A 16,902-nucleotide genomic window follows, 5' to 3' on the forward strand; every position below is an offset into this window, starting at 1 on the left:
CTAAAGCGCTCTGCCTGTGAAGGCAGACTCTTCAGCAGCCCTGGCAACAGCTCCTGCCAGCCTGTGGTATGGCCACTGAGCATGCCTCCTGACTGGCTGCCTTCTCCAGCTCCTCAGCAGCAGCCTCTTTCAGGCTTCAGGCAAATTGTGAAAGAAAGCTGGGGACTGGGGTCCTCAGACTGTTTGCCAGGCATTCCCTGGGGTTTTGTCTGCATACGATAGAGTGGCTCTGCAGGGTTGACTTAGGGCTTAATGAGCCTCTGGAGCCTCCAGACTCTTCTTGCCCTGCTGCCCCCAACCCCCTGTGCCCTGGGCTCTCATTTACTCATGCCGATGCCCCAGGTCAGGGTCTTTGTCAGGTCTAACTCTGCTGTAAGATGTGAGGGTGATTGATAGCAGTTCCTGGCTCTTGGGAGTCTTGAGGGTTAGATGAAATTTACAGCAGGTGCCTGCCTGGCATGGAGCAGGTGCTTGAAGCCATCACACTGTGCTCCCTGCCTTGTATCCCCTCTGTCCAGATGCCTTCTGCTCTACCCGTACTTCAAGTCCCAACCCCTTTTGCTTAGGGCTTGTTGCTTCCCTGGTGCCCCTTGCCTGGCTTCTTGAGCCATTTCTTTGGATTCCTATTGGATCTGCTCTCAACAGCAAAAGGACTTCCTCAGGACACTGGGAGTCTAGCTCCTCCCCAGACCTACAAATAGCACTCTGCCTCACTCTGGATAGCCAAGCTGAGGTCCAGGGATACAGAGATTTGTCAGGGCCAAGTGAGGAAGGGATGTACAAGGGGCTGGACATTCTGGCCTGCTTCTTCCTGCTGCTGTCTATGGCAGAGTGTAACAGGAGTTGCATCTGCTTTCAAGGAATCAGGGGTGAGGTGGTGAGAGTATTTGGGATTTGAAAGAAATCAGTCCCTCAGGACAAGGACACTGAGACAAGCAGAGTGAATCCAGTGAGAACATAAGGCTTCAGAGGGCTAGGACCTTTCTGTCTTCTCGGACAGGCTATGTGGGAGGTGAAAAGGGAGGCTGGGAGAGAGGGCACCAGTTCTACAGTACAGGAGCAGCAGGTAAGGAGATGTGAAGACTGAGACTGAGGGAGTGTGGTCCCTATTGTGCCGGGTGCTTTGTTTTTGGAGTCAGAAGCCTTAGAGGTGAGCTTCCTTCTGTGCTGGGAAAGGGGTGTAGAGGGGCTTGTTGATTTGTCCGAGGTCCTGAGGCTAGAATAGAAGAGCCAGAATGAACTGTCAGCCATACAACTCTTAAAAACTGCTGGTGGCCACGGCCTGTGTAGGACAGGCAGGCATGCCCTCTCGGCTGGGTCAGATAGTCTGCTCTATAACCATGTGTAAGGACTACTGAGTGTCCATGAAAGCGTGGCCTATGCAGTACTGTGGCATTTTCAGGTTCCTGGCATATGTGACACAGATGTGTAAGTGAAACCATCAAGCAGGCCTGGCCACTGTTGAACTAGGACAGAGGACAGTGGTGGAGGTTGTAAGACCCAAATCCCTTACCCCTGCCTCAAGGAGCCCACGGCCCCTCTTTTGGGTCCCACAGGATTCTGGTTCCTGGCAGTTCCTACATGCAAGACATATATGACCATTGTCTCTCTAACCCTTGAAGGGCAGACCTCCCATAGACGGCCTAGACCTCCTTTCCACTTCTGGCACCCAGTGTGAAGCCTGGCACAGCTCAAGCTGAATAAACAGACTCGTTGAGCACCTACTGCACGCCGTGCCCTGCGCCAGGTGCTGGAATAATTAACTCTGGCGTGGCACTTTGCGATTCCCACAGCTCCTCTGGGTCTCATTAGGAGGTTGAATCTCTCCAACTGGGTATTTATTTCCTTATTTTCCAAGTGAGGAGACTGAGACAGAGGGGAAAGTAGCTTGAGGTAACATCTTCAGCCACCACAAGGGACCAAGCCCATCCTGAGCCTTGACCCTCCCTGGGCTGTAGGTACACTCTTAGGGACTGGCAGCTGTTTCTTCCCAAACTTCATGCTAAGATGGAGTTTCAGGAAGCCAAGCCCACAGAGAATCCGTATCCAGGGGAGCAGGACTCCTGGGGGACCACAGGAAGCACCTGCCTGGTCCTTGTCTCCACCCAGCAGGATCTGGTTGTTGGGGACAATTGTCTGTGTTTGGGGTAAGTCTGAGGTAGAACAACAAAGAGAACCCTTCCTGCCAATACAGCTCTGACCTTGATAACCCTGTGGAGTTTCATTTACTGGAAAGAAAGAGGGAAGAATTGGTTACCAGCTACAAAGAGGGTTGGGCCTCCTGCAGGCAGCATCCAAGAAGCCTGGACTTTGTGAGCTCTTGCCATTGGATTTCTCCTTTTCAGTTTCACAGCCGTCTTGGGGGTCTGTCTGGGCTGGCCACTATGTACAGAGATGCCAGGAGCAGTGGGCCTCCTTTGCCTAGACACTAAAAGGCCTAACCTTTAAACAAAGACCATTCAGTGATTCAGTGAGGTCTAGACACAGCCTAACAGACTACTCTGGTGTCCTGTTGCAAGCCCACCCACCTGTGGGAGGGGCGCTAGGGGTGGAGCTTGTCAGCTGTACGTGCTAAGGTAGGGCTTTTGCAAAGAAGCAGTATGGCAGTGGAGTAGTCCTGGGCGTGGTAAGGCCCAGGGTTTATCTGTTTTATCTGCGTTTTTTCCCCCTCTATCTACACGTGTTGACAAGTCTCTGTTGTGTGTAAGGGGCTGGTGTGACTCTAGGAGAGGTCTGATGTGTTGTGGGCCCTGCCTTGCCCGTGTGACATAGGAACCACTTGACAGCTATGGTTACAACTGTGACAGCCTGTAGGGCTGTATCCTTTTGGGGACAATGACAGCTAGCTGCTGGGCTTTGGTGGTAGAACTTTGGTTTTGGAAGAGAAAGACCTAGAGCTGTTTTTTTTTTTTTGTGACATTTAAAAATTTCACGTCTTTAAATGTTGGCAATTGATTCAAAACTTAAAAATGTCGTATGTTGTATGGCTAAACAAAACATGAATGCTGACCAATACAGCCTGCTCTCTGGGTAGACTTCTTTATGGTGTAGTTGGCAAAAGTTCAGGTGACTAGAAGGCATTAGGCCAGGCCTTCCTGCAAAGGGACATAGCAGAAACAATGGGACCCACTTGCATTTATTGAATGTACCGTGCTTGCCTGGTTGTGGGCTGGCTTAGTCCCAATGGTGTGCAGTGCTGTCATGGACCAGCATGTCAGCTAGAGGCTAGCCCAAGGTGCCCTGAGAATTTCCAGCTGTGTTCATTGCTCCATGCGTACTTTCCCCAGCTTTGCTGCATAAATAAACCCTCTGTCCAGGGAAGAAAAGTGGCTTAAGAGATGCCACAGTGACACCTGTATCCTGCTCTTGGGCAGTGGTGCGGCTATATAGCAGTGGGGTGGCACCGTCCACACGAGTGATCTTGCTGCTGTTAGCATTTGCTCTTTTGTCTACAGGGCAGTTCCTTCCTGTGGTGCTGAGGAGGGCCTTGGCTGGACCTTGTGCCCTGTCCTTCCTACCCTTCCATTGTAGGCTCCTGCTCCTCAGAGCCTTGGTTACCTCTAGCCTGGCTCAGGTCTGTCTAGGCCTATAGGTATAATTTTCCCTTTCTTCTTTCTCCACTGGCTGTCACATCCTCACTTGACTTTATAGAAAATCAACCTGGTGCCTGGTCCTTCCCATTGTCCTCAGGCTTAAACTTTAATTATCCCTGTATTGTATGCAAAACCTTAGGGCTGGGGCCTGAGGCAGCTGATCCTCCAAATCACAGTTTGTTTTTTTTTTTGTTTTGTTTTGTTTTTTGGCTTTTTTTTTTCCAAGACAGAGTTTCTCTGTGGCTTTGGAGGCTGTCCTGGAATTTAGCTCTTGTAGACCAGGCTGGTCTCAAACTCACAGAGATCTGCCTGCCTCTGCCTCCCGAGTGCTGGGACTAAAGGTAAGCACCACCAACGCCCAGCCCAAATCACAGATTGGTGGAGCAGTCAGTCATGAAGCCAGAGGTTTCCAGCCTCAATGTCTGCAAAAGCATGAGGAGAATGGAGAATACCTCCACCCCACCCCACCCCTACCCGAGTGGCCTTGAAGAGTCTGCTACCCCCAATGCCTGTATCTAAGGTTGGGCTCCTGACTGTTCCCCAGCTCTGCCCTCTCTGTGTGTTATGGGTGCTGGCCTGAGGTCAGGCAGCACTCTAGGCTCTAGGTGGTGACAGGATCCATATTACCCAGCTCTTAATCAGAGGCTTCACTGCTGTCCTCCCATTCTCTTTATTTATCTTGCTTAAGTCTTTTTTTCGATACAGATATAATTAAAATCAGAAACTCTGAGCACAAATTCCAGGCCCTGCCACCTCTAAACTCCCACTCTACCACACCACAGGGACTTCCCTCTGCAGAGAAAGAACTGTCCCTGTGCCTGGACCAGGTGCCTTGGAAGGCAGGTAGTGCAGTTAAGTGCTTTTCCCATGAGCACTCTTGCCCTCACCCACAGCTGGCAGCTTCTGGGGCTGTGCCAGGCTTGGGGAAGTTTGAGTTCATGGGGGGTGGGCAGGGGTCTTGAGCACATGACTTCCAAGACGCTTCACACAAACTCCAAGCAGGCAGGTTGTCTCATTTTCTGGTGCAGACAGAACCCCTGAGGGATCCTTGGGATTGAGTTATTTCTGTTTTTGTTCACCTGTGCTAAGCCCTGGGGACAGGGACAGAAAATCAGATGTGGTCCCTGCCCGTGTTGATGTGGGAGAGGTACCTGCCATTCCTGGGAAGCCTGTCCTCACCACAGTTTTTACCCAGCTCTTCGGTGCTCCAAAGGGAGGCCAGGCCGGGCAGGAGGGCAGCCTGGGTTTTTAGGTGGGCCATGGAGGAAGAGAGTCACAAGTTGAGGTTACCAGGACTGTCTGGGCAGAGCTCTGAAACTTGTGTAGCTGGGTGGGAGGTGGAATACTGGGCCCTGAGTAGGGGAAGGGGTTTCCTTAAATGTCTGATTAGGTTACACAGACTAATGTGAGTTGACTACTGGCCTAAGGCACTGTGGTACTGTCTGCCCTAGAGCTTAAGCCAAGTTCTTTGTCAACAGAAAAGCAAGTGTGGAGCCCAGCCCATTCCTGGGCTCTCTTGAGGATCAGCAGAACTAGTAGCGGGGAGTAGGGGGTAGTTAGAGGATGGGCTGGTAGTAACAGGGACAATAAGAAGAAATATTTATAGAAGATTTGTCTTGTTCCTGTAGCTGACCCTAGGCTGATCTCCCCAAATCCCCCTCTACTCCAGTCTTGTCAGTGCCAGAACAATTGGTGGTTTTGTTTGATTTTTGTTGTTGTTGCTTATTTTTTTAACAAGGTCTCCTTAATATATCCCAGGAGGCCTCAACTCTCCATCCTCCTGTCTCTGCCTCCAGGTGCTGGGATTACATGTGTGGACCCCCATTACTGACAACACTAGAACAGTCTTTAAAATCGTATTCCCTTGGAGAACTTGTGAGAGTGACTGCCTGCCTTTCTGCTCTCTGCTGCACTGGGCCCTGGACCCTGCCCTGCAGTGCAGCTCAGCCTCTGTTGTTCCATCTCCACCAACAGTATCCTCTTGGCCTTGCTTCTTCTCATTGATATGTTAATCCTAGACTCCTTCCTGCTTGAACCTAGACTTGAGTTCCCATCTTACTTCCTGTACATTGTGCCTGACCCACGTTTGACCAGAGGCCTGAGAGAATAGACTCCATATCCTGCTCCTTCCTGTGTCTCTGGTACCTAGGGTAAGGGCTAGTGTGGTGTCAGTGAATAAATACACAGTTCATTTCATTTTACCCTGTGAGATAGATACATTACTATTTGTATTTTACAGACCAAAAAACTAATCTCAGAGAAGTGGGGTCACTGGCCCAGGGTCAGTGCAAGAGGACAGAGTAGGATTTGAGCATAGGGTCTTGATTTAAAAGTCTTCCTTAGCCACTCAGTCCCCTCCTGCCCCTAACCCCCAGCTTCTCAGACCTGCCTCTTGGACAGATAGGAATGTGGGGCCCAGAAGAAGTAGGTGGGCTTTCACCTTGGGAACATGAAGGATGAGGAAGTAATAAAGGAAACGGGGTGGGGGTTGTCTGAGCATGCCAAGTGGTTGCATGTTAGGAACTTTTATTGAAGCTCAGAACTGAGCACCTTAGCAGAGTGGTCCCTGAAATTACCCCTTAGGTGCCAGCTTCTTAAAAAAAAAAGAAGAAAATAAATACCAAACAACAGTAGCTCTATCACTCACCCACCTTTAGGCTCCTTGTGCTAGCTCTGGCTCCTGCCATATTTTCTGTTTCCCAGAGAAGCTCAGGCCTGGTCAGGCCAGGCTTCCCAGGGCAGAGAAATACATGAAGAGGGGGTGGGGAGTGTGTGTGTGTGTGTGTGTGTGTGTGTGTGTGTGTGTGTGTGAGAGAGAGAGAGAGAGAGAGAGAGAGAGAGAGAGAGAGAGAGAGAAGAGAGAGAGAGAGAGAGAGAGAGAGGAGTGTGTGAGGGGGTGGGGGTGGGGGTGTGTCCGGCCTTGCTGTTTGCAGTGCCCTCACATCTTCTTAATCATTCTATTTCTGGGAGCGATGACTTCATCTGCTATGATTCTTGACACAGCCATGGTAAAGATTGGGCCTGGCACCATTCATATTCTCCTGATGAGACTGTTTGGGAGAGCAGTTGGTGGCCCTGATCTGACTTGGCTCTGGGGCTTACAGTTCAGCTACCTCTCAGGACACTCTGCTTCCTGGGACCATCCTAGATCTGGCTCCATTGACCTAAGGAGCTGGAAGCAAGTTTAGTCAGCTAGTATTTACTGTGGGCCCACTGTGTGCACTCTGTCAGAGCAGTGGTTGGGCATTGTACCTAGCCAGGACTCCATCTAGGCTATGGAAGGTGTTGAATAGCAGCCTGGACTTTGGTAGCTGCAGAATCCAGAACCAGACCCCCAAATAACTGCAGTGAGGGCAGGCAAAGGCTCAACCTTTAAAACCTCTGTAGTGTTTAGTTTTGTTTTCTGAAGGAATGCAAAGCCTAAGTGTTGTATCACTTAGCCACATCGCAGTCCTTAAAGCCTGTGATTCAAATATGTATGAGTTCCTATCTGCTGTTAGGAAGTAAATGTTTGTTAATGAAATTAATAGTGTAAGCAAGATTTGGGGAGGGTGGGCAGCAGGGGAAAGGTTATTTAAACATACTTCAGACAACATTGGCTCTAGCTGCTGAGCAGCGCATTTGCATATGTAATGACTGCTAATTATAGGTGGCCTCAGCTGCTAACACGTTTGCCTGGTTGTGCTTCTTTATTGTAGTCACCCACTCAGAATTCTCTGGCATGCTTTTCACTAAAGATAACACAACAGGAATAATAATACCTATCAGTTTTTGATCCCTTGCTATGTGCCAGACGTCCTACCAGGCACTTGGCAGGCATCATGCCATGTACTCTGCAACGCTCTGGTCCCACAGATCCTTATGTCCTGTGTATAGGGCATGAGACTGGGGTGGAGGGAGCCTTGATGACTTCCCTGGGCTCAGCCCAGTCAAGAGCCCAGAGGGTCCTGCTGTCTCCCAGGTAGGTTCCCTCTGCTCTTGAGTACTCCCGGGGACTCTTGGTAATGCTTTCATCTCTAAGCTTTTTCTCTTTCTTGGCCCTCTCAAAGCCCCCATTTTGCTAAAAAGGAATCTGAAATTTACCCCAGGAGGGAAGTAGGCCCCCATATCTTCTAAAAGTAAAACCAGATCAGGCAGACCCCCTCCTTCCTGCAGTCTGGTGGTAGGGCGAGGGGAGAGGGCCAAACCCTCAGTAGCCAAAGGAAAAGAAGGCAGTAAGTGCGCATTTGGGTGGAAGAGGTTGTTGAACACTGTCACAGAGTAAATTAACTTACGTGTGTTGTCATTAAACTAGGGTTTGGCCTCGGTGGCGCATGGCCAGCTGTAGCCCACAGCCAGGCTGGACTTCACACTGGGGTAGAATGGTGTTCCAGTTTCCTGGTTTCTTCCTCATTGATTTCTAGCAAGCACTTACATATCCCTAAACCATTCACTTCAAATATTCTCTTTAGAGTCCAGAGTTCTGGATTTTCTTGGAATAACACTCAACAGCGTTGGGCCTGCATTCCTGTTCACCTGACCTCTCTCATACAGCATGCTTTCCCAGATCTGCTCTAGTGATACCAGAAGATGTGGGGGCTGTAGGACTCCCTTTCTAGAGATAAGGAGACCAAGAGTGTCACCCCACAATGTTGCTAATGAAGCTGAAATCCATCCTTATTGTCTACCTATGGGGTTCTCACTTCACCCCAGTGCTTCCCACTTGTGTTCAACCCCCTCTGGCCACCAAGGAAAGGAAGAAGCCTTTCCCTGGCCTAATGACTCAGAAATAACCACCAGTGGGCCCAGAAAACATTTTTGATTGGCCCTTTCCCCTTTCCATCCCTCCAAAGCCATTGGGGACATGGAAAACCTATTCATTTAAACTCGATCATTTTCTTGAAGACGGAGTGGAGCTGAATTGGGTCAGTGGCTCTATTTGCTGTGCTCAGCTGTTTCTGCTGAAACACCGTCACTACTGGGTCTCTGCTGGCTCTGTGCCACCAAGCTCACCAGTTAGAATTCCATATCTTTGGCCATCCTCAGCAAGCCTGGCCCTAGCAGAAAAGAGGATGCGAGAAACCACTGAACCAGTGTCACTCAGGCTTCAAAACCCTTTGTGCAGGTGGGGAAACTGAGGCTTAGTACTTGCTGGAGTGCAAGCCTCAGAGTCAGACACAACAGGCCCTACAAGTTCTGTGGATTAGAGAAATAATGTTCTACTCTGCACTTGTAAACAGGGCATCCACTATTCAAGGCACCTACCTCAGGGCTGGGCTGCCCTGGTGTAAAAAGTCTGTCGCATGTCAGTGACCAGCTCCAGGCTAATTGGCTTGCAATGAGAGGTATCCTGTGTGCCAGGCACAGAGTTTGGAGGACTCAGAAAGGGGTGATCTGGGCTGCTCACCTCTCCGTGTAACTATTCTGATTCTTGACTCCCAGAACTGAAGTGTTCCCATTTTGTTTTAGACCTCACACTGGACAGTGAAGCAGCCTCTTCTGGCCCATGGCTTGTTGTGTGTGCTTTCATTTGACACCATTTGGTGTGCCTTCCCTTTCCACTAAGCTGCCAGCTTCTTAAAGTCGAGGACAGGAGTCTTGCCCATGCTTGGGACCCTGGCTAGGTAGCCTGGGAAGGCTGTCTATCCAATGGGACCATGCTGTCATCTGTAAACTGGATGTGGGGTTCCTTCTCTGATGTTTGTGCTGGTGAAGTGGTCAGTGGCAGCTCATAGCAGCACTGTGCAAGATGCCTGTGGAACAGACCCAAAGAACCCTGGGAGCAAGGCAGGGCCCAGGCTGCAGGACAGGGCCATGGGGAGTCCTTGGAGGGACTGTGGATGCCACCCACCTTGCTGTAGACCAGCTGTCAGGCTGCATGCATCAGTAAGAAGAGCAGTGGCTTGCGGGCCTGGGCTCAGCCCTGACTGATCAGTGCTCTGGGCAGAGATGGCAGGTTGATTGACTTCTTATGGCAGCCACTGGATCTGAGAAAGTGGTGGGATACCCCTGTCACCCCATGGCACTGTTATTGGTGGTCCAAGGGTTGGGGATAAGGGCACAATGTAAGGGGTTTGAGTTTCATGTTTGAACTTTTATTTTTTTTTTAAAAGATTTATTTATTATGTATAAGGTGTTCCGTCTGCATGTATGCCTGCAGGCCAGAAGAGGGCACCAGATCTCATTACAGATGTTTGTGAGCCACCATGTGGTTGCTGGGAATTGAACTCAGGACCCCTGGAAGAGCAGTCAGTGCTTTTAATCTCTGAGCCATCTCTCCAGCCCCCATGTTTGAACTTTAACTTGTAGCCTAATGTAGACATAAGGTGATGGTTGGGCCCTATCACCAGTGAATGACTTTTATCTCTTGACAATTCTAAAGGATGGGGAGCAATGCTAGCACAGTCACTAGGGATAGGTTATGGTCACCCTGTCCTTTGCCTCCTGATAACATCCAATCCTTGGCACACTGTGAATTGCTGCCTAGCATTTGGCAGTGTTACAGCCGAGGAAGGGAAATGCTGACCGTGTCTCATTGCTTGTTCAAGTAAATTTACTCTGTGTTTTCAGAGGAGGTATCACATGGGTGGGAATTTACTCCCACGAAATGCTTTAATGGAAACATTACATTTGGGGAGCCAACATGTGTTAACATCTTAGTAGGGGAAAAGGTTCCAGGTTTCTCTGCCAGCCACAATGATCACCACAAAGCCCTGCTTGGGGGCCTGGCAGATGAGGGTGATGCATCCAGGCTGGTGGAGGGCAGAGGTGGCCAGGGGCTGGGAGCTTGCTGGGCTTCTGTGAGAAGATGGGGAATGGGAAGGGAATACAGGGCTGTAGGCTGACAGTTTTCCTTAAGCACGCGCACTGGTCACAGCAAGGGGGAGTCCAGAGGCACAGGCAGTAGGCCCTGGGGTAATGAGTATTGGGGAGCCCAGAGCTCCAGCTCCCACCAGTAACTATGTGTAGCATAGGGTAGCATTTCCTACCCCTCTGTGCTTCAGCTTCATTTTTAGGCAGATGCTGTGTGGGTACCTGTGCTTAGAGCCCTTGGAGGTTTAAGGAGATAATGTATGTAAAATTCCTCGCTTTCGGCTTGGCACAGAGCAGGTGCCAGGACACATTTGTTTCTTGTTGGTGCTGATAAAGCCATGCATGGCATGGATGTGCTCACATAAATTAACAGCTGTTGTGTGCTAGAGTTGGCCCTTAGTCTGACATTAAGCTCACGTCCTGCCATCAGCCCAGTATAGAGCAAGGGTCTTAAGAGACCCTTGTCCTTGAAGAGCCAAGCCTGGCTGATTCCTCTGCAGTGGTCCCCCACTGGTGCTGCCCTGAATGGCTTGCAGACTCATCCTGAGGCTGTCCCTGGGCTATCACAGCGCCTCCTGGCAGGGGTGTGTGGGGTGTCTGTCATTAGAGAGCAGCCTGTAGAAAGGAGAGAGAGAACTGTATAACTGTGGTAATTACTTTTGCTGTTGGTGTGACCATATGTATTATGTATTTTGCTGGTAGTTTCAAAGAGTTCAGTTCTTGGGCATTGGCCCCTTGACACTTGACAAGATTAGCTTAGGGGTAGAGTCTGACATAGTAGTGCTGTTCCCAGAGTGCAAGTGCGCTGCAGGCACACCTGGCTGCCAGTGGATGGTTTCCTCACCCTCAGTGACCTACCCACAGGTGTACCTCACCAATCACCTTAGTGATTCTAAATCTAGTCATGTTGACAGTGAACACAGCCAGGAATATGCAGGGAAGGCCTCCAGGTGTCTTCATAGTCCACTTGGCTCACTCTCCTGTCACACCCAGAAAGGGAAGCTCTTTCAGGGAAGGTTTCAAGAGCACTACAGAGAGCCTTACCTGGTTGGTAATGACAACTTCAGATAGAAAGAAAATGCCAGGGCCTTGAGCTCTGGTGAGAAGACTGGCCTGTATTGTGTGTGTGTGTGTTATGCATTATGGAGTTCTTGAACCAGAGATGAACAGAGACCCCAAGGAGGGCCTTGAAGATCTCGAAGTGGCATACAGGCCTATGAGGGGAGAGGGTGGGGAAGACTTCCCTTACGTGGGAGGAGCCTAACTGTGCTTTGAAAGGTGGAGTGACCAGACTGGGGTATAGCCACGAGGAAGGGGAGGGTCTTGAGGTTGCTAGCATTGGCTATGAAGGAGGAGTGTGCTGGGGTAGATATGGCCTATTCAGGAGGGTGCACCCCTGACTGGGGCTGGGAGGGTGTGGAAGATACACCATCTCCAAAGCCAGACAGCTGTTGAGTGTAGGATACAATTTAGGATACAGTCTAGCCTCTGCTCTTGTAACCTGTGACCCTTCCTGTGACTGCTATCACACAGGGCAGAGAGCCCTGATCTAAGGCCTGGTTTGCTACAGGATAGTAAAAAATAGGTAAAATCTGAGCATGGTGACACATGTTTATGATTTCTACAGTAACCCAGTGTTTGGGAGGCTGAGGCGGGAGAATTGAGTTTGAGGCCAGCTTAGAGTACAGATCAGTGTCTCAGAAAGAACGAAAATTCGGGTCCCCTGGCAGGGAATGATTTCCTGCCTGGGGGAAATCTAGGAGGGCTTCCCGTTGGAAGGAGTATTTGAGTGAGGCCCATCTGCCTTCAGATGTAGTTGGGTCATTTGTGCAAGTGACTGTTTCTGTGAATCTGACTTAGTGTGGGAAGTGACTGCCTTGCCTTTTACTGCATGCACAATCATGAAACCGGGGATAGAAGGTCTGCTTGGTGCCAGCACTTGGTGCTTAGAGGACAGCCTCTGTTTGCTCATTTCCTGCTGGCTTTGCCACTGTGGAACTAAGGGGTCTAATTCATATTCTCTGTAAATATGTTATCACCTCTTCCTGCTAAGTTACTAAGACTTGGAAACTGGGAGGGTTAGCCTGGTTTCCAAAGGAAGACCATAGCTTGCTAGGAGCCTGCCAGCCATGTCTCCTGAGGGACAGGCAGGTACATATGTGGCCAGATGGGGTGGTGTTGGCCCACCATGCCCAGAACACAGCCAAATCTGGAACTGGGGCCTAGCAAGATGGAGTAAGCTGGGTATCCTAAGGTTAGAGTCACCTGGGGCCGGTAGTCCAGCCCCTTCAACAGCCCTTTGCTTGCCCCTGCAGAGCCCTGCACACTGTAAGTGCTGGACACAGTCTAGGGCAGACTCCACCTGCCACGGATGGACTGGACCCTGCAGTGATTCCAGGAAGGCAAGGCCCTGGGCAAGGGCCTTCTCTACTGTCTCTCTTTCCTTTGGGACTTGAAGCCCTTGAAGATGGGAATTGTCGAGCAGGTACAAGGGGAAGCTCTAGACCGGCCCTTCAGCCTAGTGGCTCCGAGTGAAGGGGTTGACCCCTTGGTGTTAGAAGCTTAGTCAGTAGAGCCTGGTGCTGTGGCTTGCCTTTGTGGTATGGGAAAGGTGACCAAGCAAAAGTTGTTCAGGGGTACCTTCTCAGAGGCACAGTGTTACAGTAGTGCGTTACAGTGAGGCTGGATATGGTGCGACCTGAGGACAGAGCTCCAAATGGAGCCAGCTGGGCTCCTAGACATCTGGGCACTGCTCACAGCTCACCAGCTTGCCTACCTTGCTGCCTTTAACTTAGCTCCTTGTCCTGTTGGCCCAGCTGCTTTCTGCAGTAGAGAAACCATCCCAAAGTGAGACAATGGCTGTCTGGGACCTAGGGCCTTCTCAGCTAGAGGGCATCTTCTGTCTGTGCCCACCTGGCAGGAACTGAGCATCCGTTGGTTCTTCTGTTCCAGTGACTGTGGTCTGCAAACGCTACCCTTCTCTGGACCACTCTCCTGTGTTGCTTAAAAAAATTTCTGATTCGAAGTGGTAGTGCTGCTAAGGGGGAGGGGTGTTTGCCCTGGCTTTTCTTCTGACTGCTGGAGTGAGCTAAATGATGATCCCCAAAGTGAGGCTGTCTTCCATTCACCTCCCTCCTGCAGTGTGTGCCCAGCTGAACCCACAGTACCCTTTAGAGCTCAGCCATAGTTGGAAGGTGCTGTTGGGATGGGGGAGCCTGGAGGGAGGTTGCAAGGGCACGTGGGGACCAAGCTCCAGTTCCCATCCCGACTACTTCATCTCTCCTTCCTCAAGCCAGTAGCAATAGAAGGCAACAAGGCCTGGGAAGAGAAGGGCAGGGCCCATTCCAGGCCTGGGAGAATGGGAGGCGGAGCTAGGAGAGAGTTCCCAGGAGCAATGCAGTCTGATGGAGATCTGGACTGCTGGGGTGGGGAGAGGGTGGAGAGGTACGAGGATTCCCCCAAATCTCTGATGCTCCAGCTCCTTCTTAATATAGCTCTGGCTGGCCTGTCTCAGACCAGCTAGGGAAATACACCCACAGATTGCCATTGCCTATCAAGTTCCTACTTTTGGGCAGACTCTGCTCCTCAAGGTGTTCTGGGATTTTGGGTTGGACTGATAAGGTTCCTGAGGGAGGGGGAAATTAGAGCAAAAAAAGCAGGATGACTTCAGATCCCTGCTATGAAGAAAATGAAGCTGGGTGATAATGGATGTGGGGGTGGAGAATGGGAAGGGCCCTCCCACGACTGATCTTTTGGTCTGAGACCAGAATTCATCCAACTGGGGCTTCTGGGCATTGGCTAGCACAAAGGCCCAGGGGCGGGACTCCAGGGGGCAGAGCCAGCACTCCAGGGGAGGTGCTTGGGAGGACGGAGGCTCCTGCTTCCTGGAGTTGCTCCTGCTAGTCCTGCACTGGCCAGAGGCCCTGGGAGATTGCTGCCGCTGGCTAGGAGAAGCTGTTTACTTTTAAGAGCCCTTCTGACTTCTTGGACCTGGAAGCCTCTGGTTACCTGTCTGGAAGACTGTAATTTTTCTCTTGTTCTCTGGGAGCCTGGAAATCTCTAGATGTTGTTGCCTCTGTGTGTTTAAGACATTTGGGGAGTTTCAGCGTGGAGGACATGGACTCAGCGTGTGCTCTGTGCTAAGGGGGAGCCCTTTGGGCTCCCCTCTTCTTAGATATCCACCCTGGCCATCTGGGTCTGTACACCCTGTGGGAATGGGCCTCTGTGGCCTTGGGCTCCTCAGTGACAACCTTGGCAAGATCCTCAGCCGGTCTGGAGGTGCCACTCTCTGGAGGTCCAGCCATCCTCGGAAGCCTCATCTGGCTCCTGGGCCTCAGGTGCTCAGGTCAGCAGAGGGGCCTGCACTCCTACCATTGCCAAGGTTTGTGCCTGCATGTGCAGGGAAGAGGGAAGAGGACACAGCTTCCTGTTCCCTGTCCTGTGCATTCAGCCAGTGTGGGGGCTGGGGCAGGGCTGGAGGCTGAGGGGCTAATTCTCCTTGGAGGTGTGTTACTAGGAGGACACTGTAGTGGTGAACTGAGGCCTAACCCACATCTCTCCATATACCCACTACTCTCAACAGAGTGGGGTGGGGCATAGGGGTGGAGCTACTGGGTAGATTGCTGCCATGCCATAGGAGCCAAGCCCTGCCCTTGGGGACAAGAGGAAACCAGCAGGTGAAGCTGGGTACCCATGCCTTGGCTTTTGATCCTGGCCCAGAGAGGCTACAGTTTAGGAAGGTGACACCTGAAGGAGGGGCTTTAACTGACCTCTTCTTGGGCTCTCGCCAAAGCTACCTGCTGCTCAAACCCCCATAATTCTCCCTGCCACTGCCTCAGTGACAGATTTAATGGAACTGTCTTTGCAGTTACAACTGCAGGAGAGAAGCTTTACTTTCTGGGATGTGTGTTGATCCAGACACTAAGGGCCACTCTCTCCTTCCTGTCTGAGCAGAGAACATCAGAACCCGAAGATTGAAGGAAGGGTAAAGGTTGGCTTTCTCTGAGACTCTGGTATGCATCACCTTTCTGTTCTCTCCAGTGCATCTGGCAGTCCCCAAGGACAGAGACACTAGGGTCCTGCAGCCCTGAAGCCCTTCCTTATCACCTAAGGGCACGGCGGGCCCTGGATTTCATGTCTTTCTGCATTTGGTTCCTTGGCTACTCTGGTCCTTGATTTGCATGTGTTGGTTCATCAATAGAGTTTACATTGTATCAAACTCTCTCTTAGGGCAAACTCAACAGCCTTATCCCTTGGCCACACACAGCTTCCCTTATGGGAAGACGGTAAAAAGTAAGCAAGCGACAACTGCCTACAAACCCAGGACTGGCTTTGTTCAGCATCTGTTTCCCAGGGTCTCAAACAGGACCTGGCACATAGTTTGCACCTAGTAAATATTTGTTGGCTGCATGAGCAAGATGCTCAGAAGAAAAGAAGCCAGGTGTTTTGCAGAGGAGTGATAGAGGCAGGGCAGGACCTGGCGTGGAGTAAGGAGTCTGGGAAGGAAGATATATTCCAGGAACCGTCTAATTTGAAAGTGGGATAGAGTAAGAACTCTGATTGCAGGTGCAGCATCATCCCCAAGGCAGATGTGGGCCAAAGAACCTCAGGGCATTGCTGGATAAGATAAGGTCAGCACAGGCAGACACTAGTAAAAAGTAAAGTGTTTTTAGAGCAGACTTCAACCCCTCCCACTTGGGGAGTAGTTGAGAGTTCATCAAGTAGTACTGCAGTTATCCAGGAATCATTCATTGGAAGTTTTTTTGCTGTTTTAGTTTAACTTTATTTAACATGTCAGAGTGTTTTGCCCTCATGTATGCACCATGCCTGGTGCCCACTGAGGTCAGAGGGTGTCAGATTCCTTAGAATTGGAGTTACAGATGGTTGTGAGCCACCGTGTCGATGCTGGAGAACAAACCTGGGTTCTGTACAAGAGCGACAAATGCTCTTAACCACTGAGCCGTCTGCAGCACCCATTGGAAGGTGTTAAGAGTTCCATGAAGTTCTAGTGGAGTAGGGGTATCTAGTACAGGGGAGGCTGCTGGCCCTGTGGGGGAAAGGGGCCTTTTAGGCCTGAGCTTCTCTGGGGCATGCATGGAGAGGGTGCGGGCATGTCTCCCACTTGAGGTAGGAGTCTGGAGCTCCTAGGGAGGAAGTGGTACAGAATTGGAGTTGTGAGCACACTGGAGTATTTAAAGCTGGGGGTGGGGTGGGGTGGGGTGAATGACATCACCACAGAGAAGCATTTGCTTCCAATACCAGAGCCCTGTGGAGCCTGGAGGAAAGTTAAGACAGAGACCTGTGAGGAATGAGAGTGCCTGGTATGGATAAGAGCCTGGGTCTCAGATGGTGTTGGTGGTGGCGACTTAAAGGCCCCTGGTGATCAGAAACCCTGTGTATCGAACAGGAGGAGGAAGCAGGGACAAAAGCTGTCTCAGAGGCTCCCTAGCTTGCTTCGGGTGACCTAGCCCTGCTCAGTGGTGCTGAAAGCCCCCAAATTTCAGCAGCCTTCTGGTTC

The 16,902-nt window shown here is 50.9% G+C and overlaps 1 protein-coding gene across 8 annotated transcripts in view; it reads left to right on the forward strand.

The window, feature by feature from the left end:
- Positions 1-16,902, forward strand: part of Dab2ip (DAB2 interacting protein) — a 71,592-nt gene that overhangs the window by 16,841 nt on the left and 37,849 nt on the right. Inside the window, exon 1 of one of the 8 annotated variants that reach the window (XM_027423662.2) lies at positions 14,271-14,766. The exons of 6 other annotated variants lie outside the window; for them this stretch is intronic. In XM_027423662.2, coding sequence (XP_027279463.1) covers positions 14,600-14,766 — 167 coding nt within the window. In that variant the 5' untranslated portion in view covers positions 14,271-14,599. Of the gene's footprint in view, positions 1-14,270; positions 14,767-16,902 lie in introns of those variants that run through there. One more of the 8 variants, XM_027423663.1, reaches the window with a different exon arrangement.

The sequence above is a fragment of the Cricetulus griseus genome, chromosome 6, assembly GCF_003668045.3.
Source record: "Cricetulus griseus strain 17A/GY chromosome 6, alternate assembly CriGri-PICRH-1.0, whole genome shotgun sequence".
Taxonomy (NCBI): domain Eukaryota; kingdom Metazoa; phylum Chordata; class Mammalia; order Rodentia; family Cricetidae; genus Cricetulus; species Cricetulus griseus.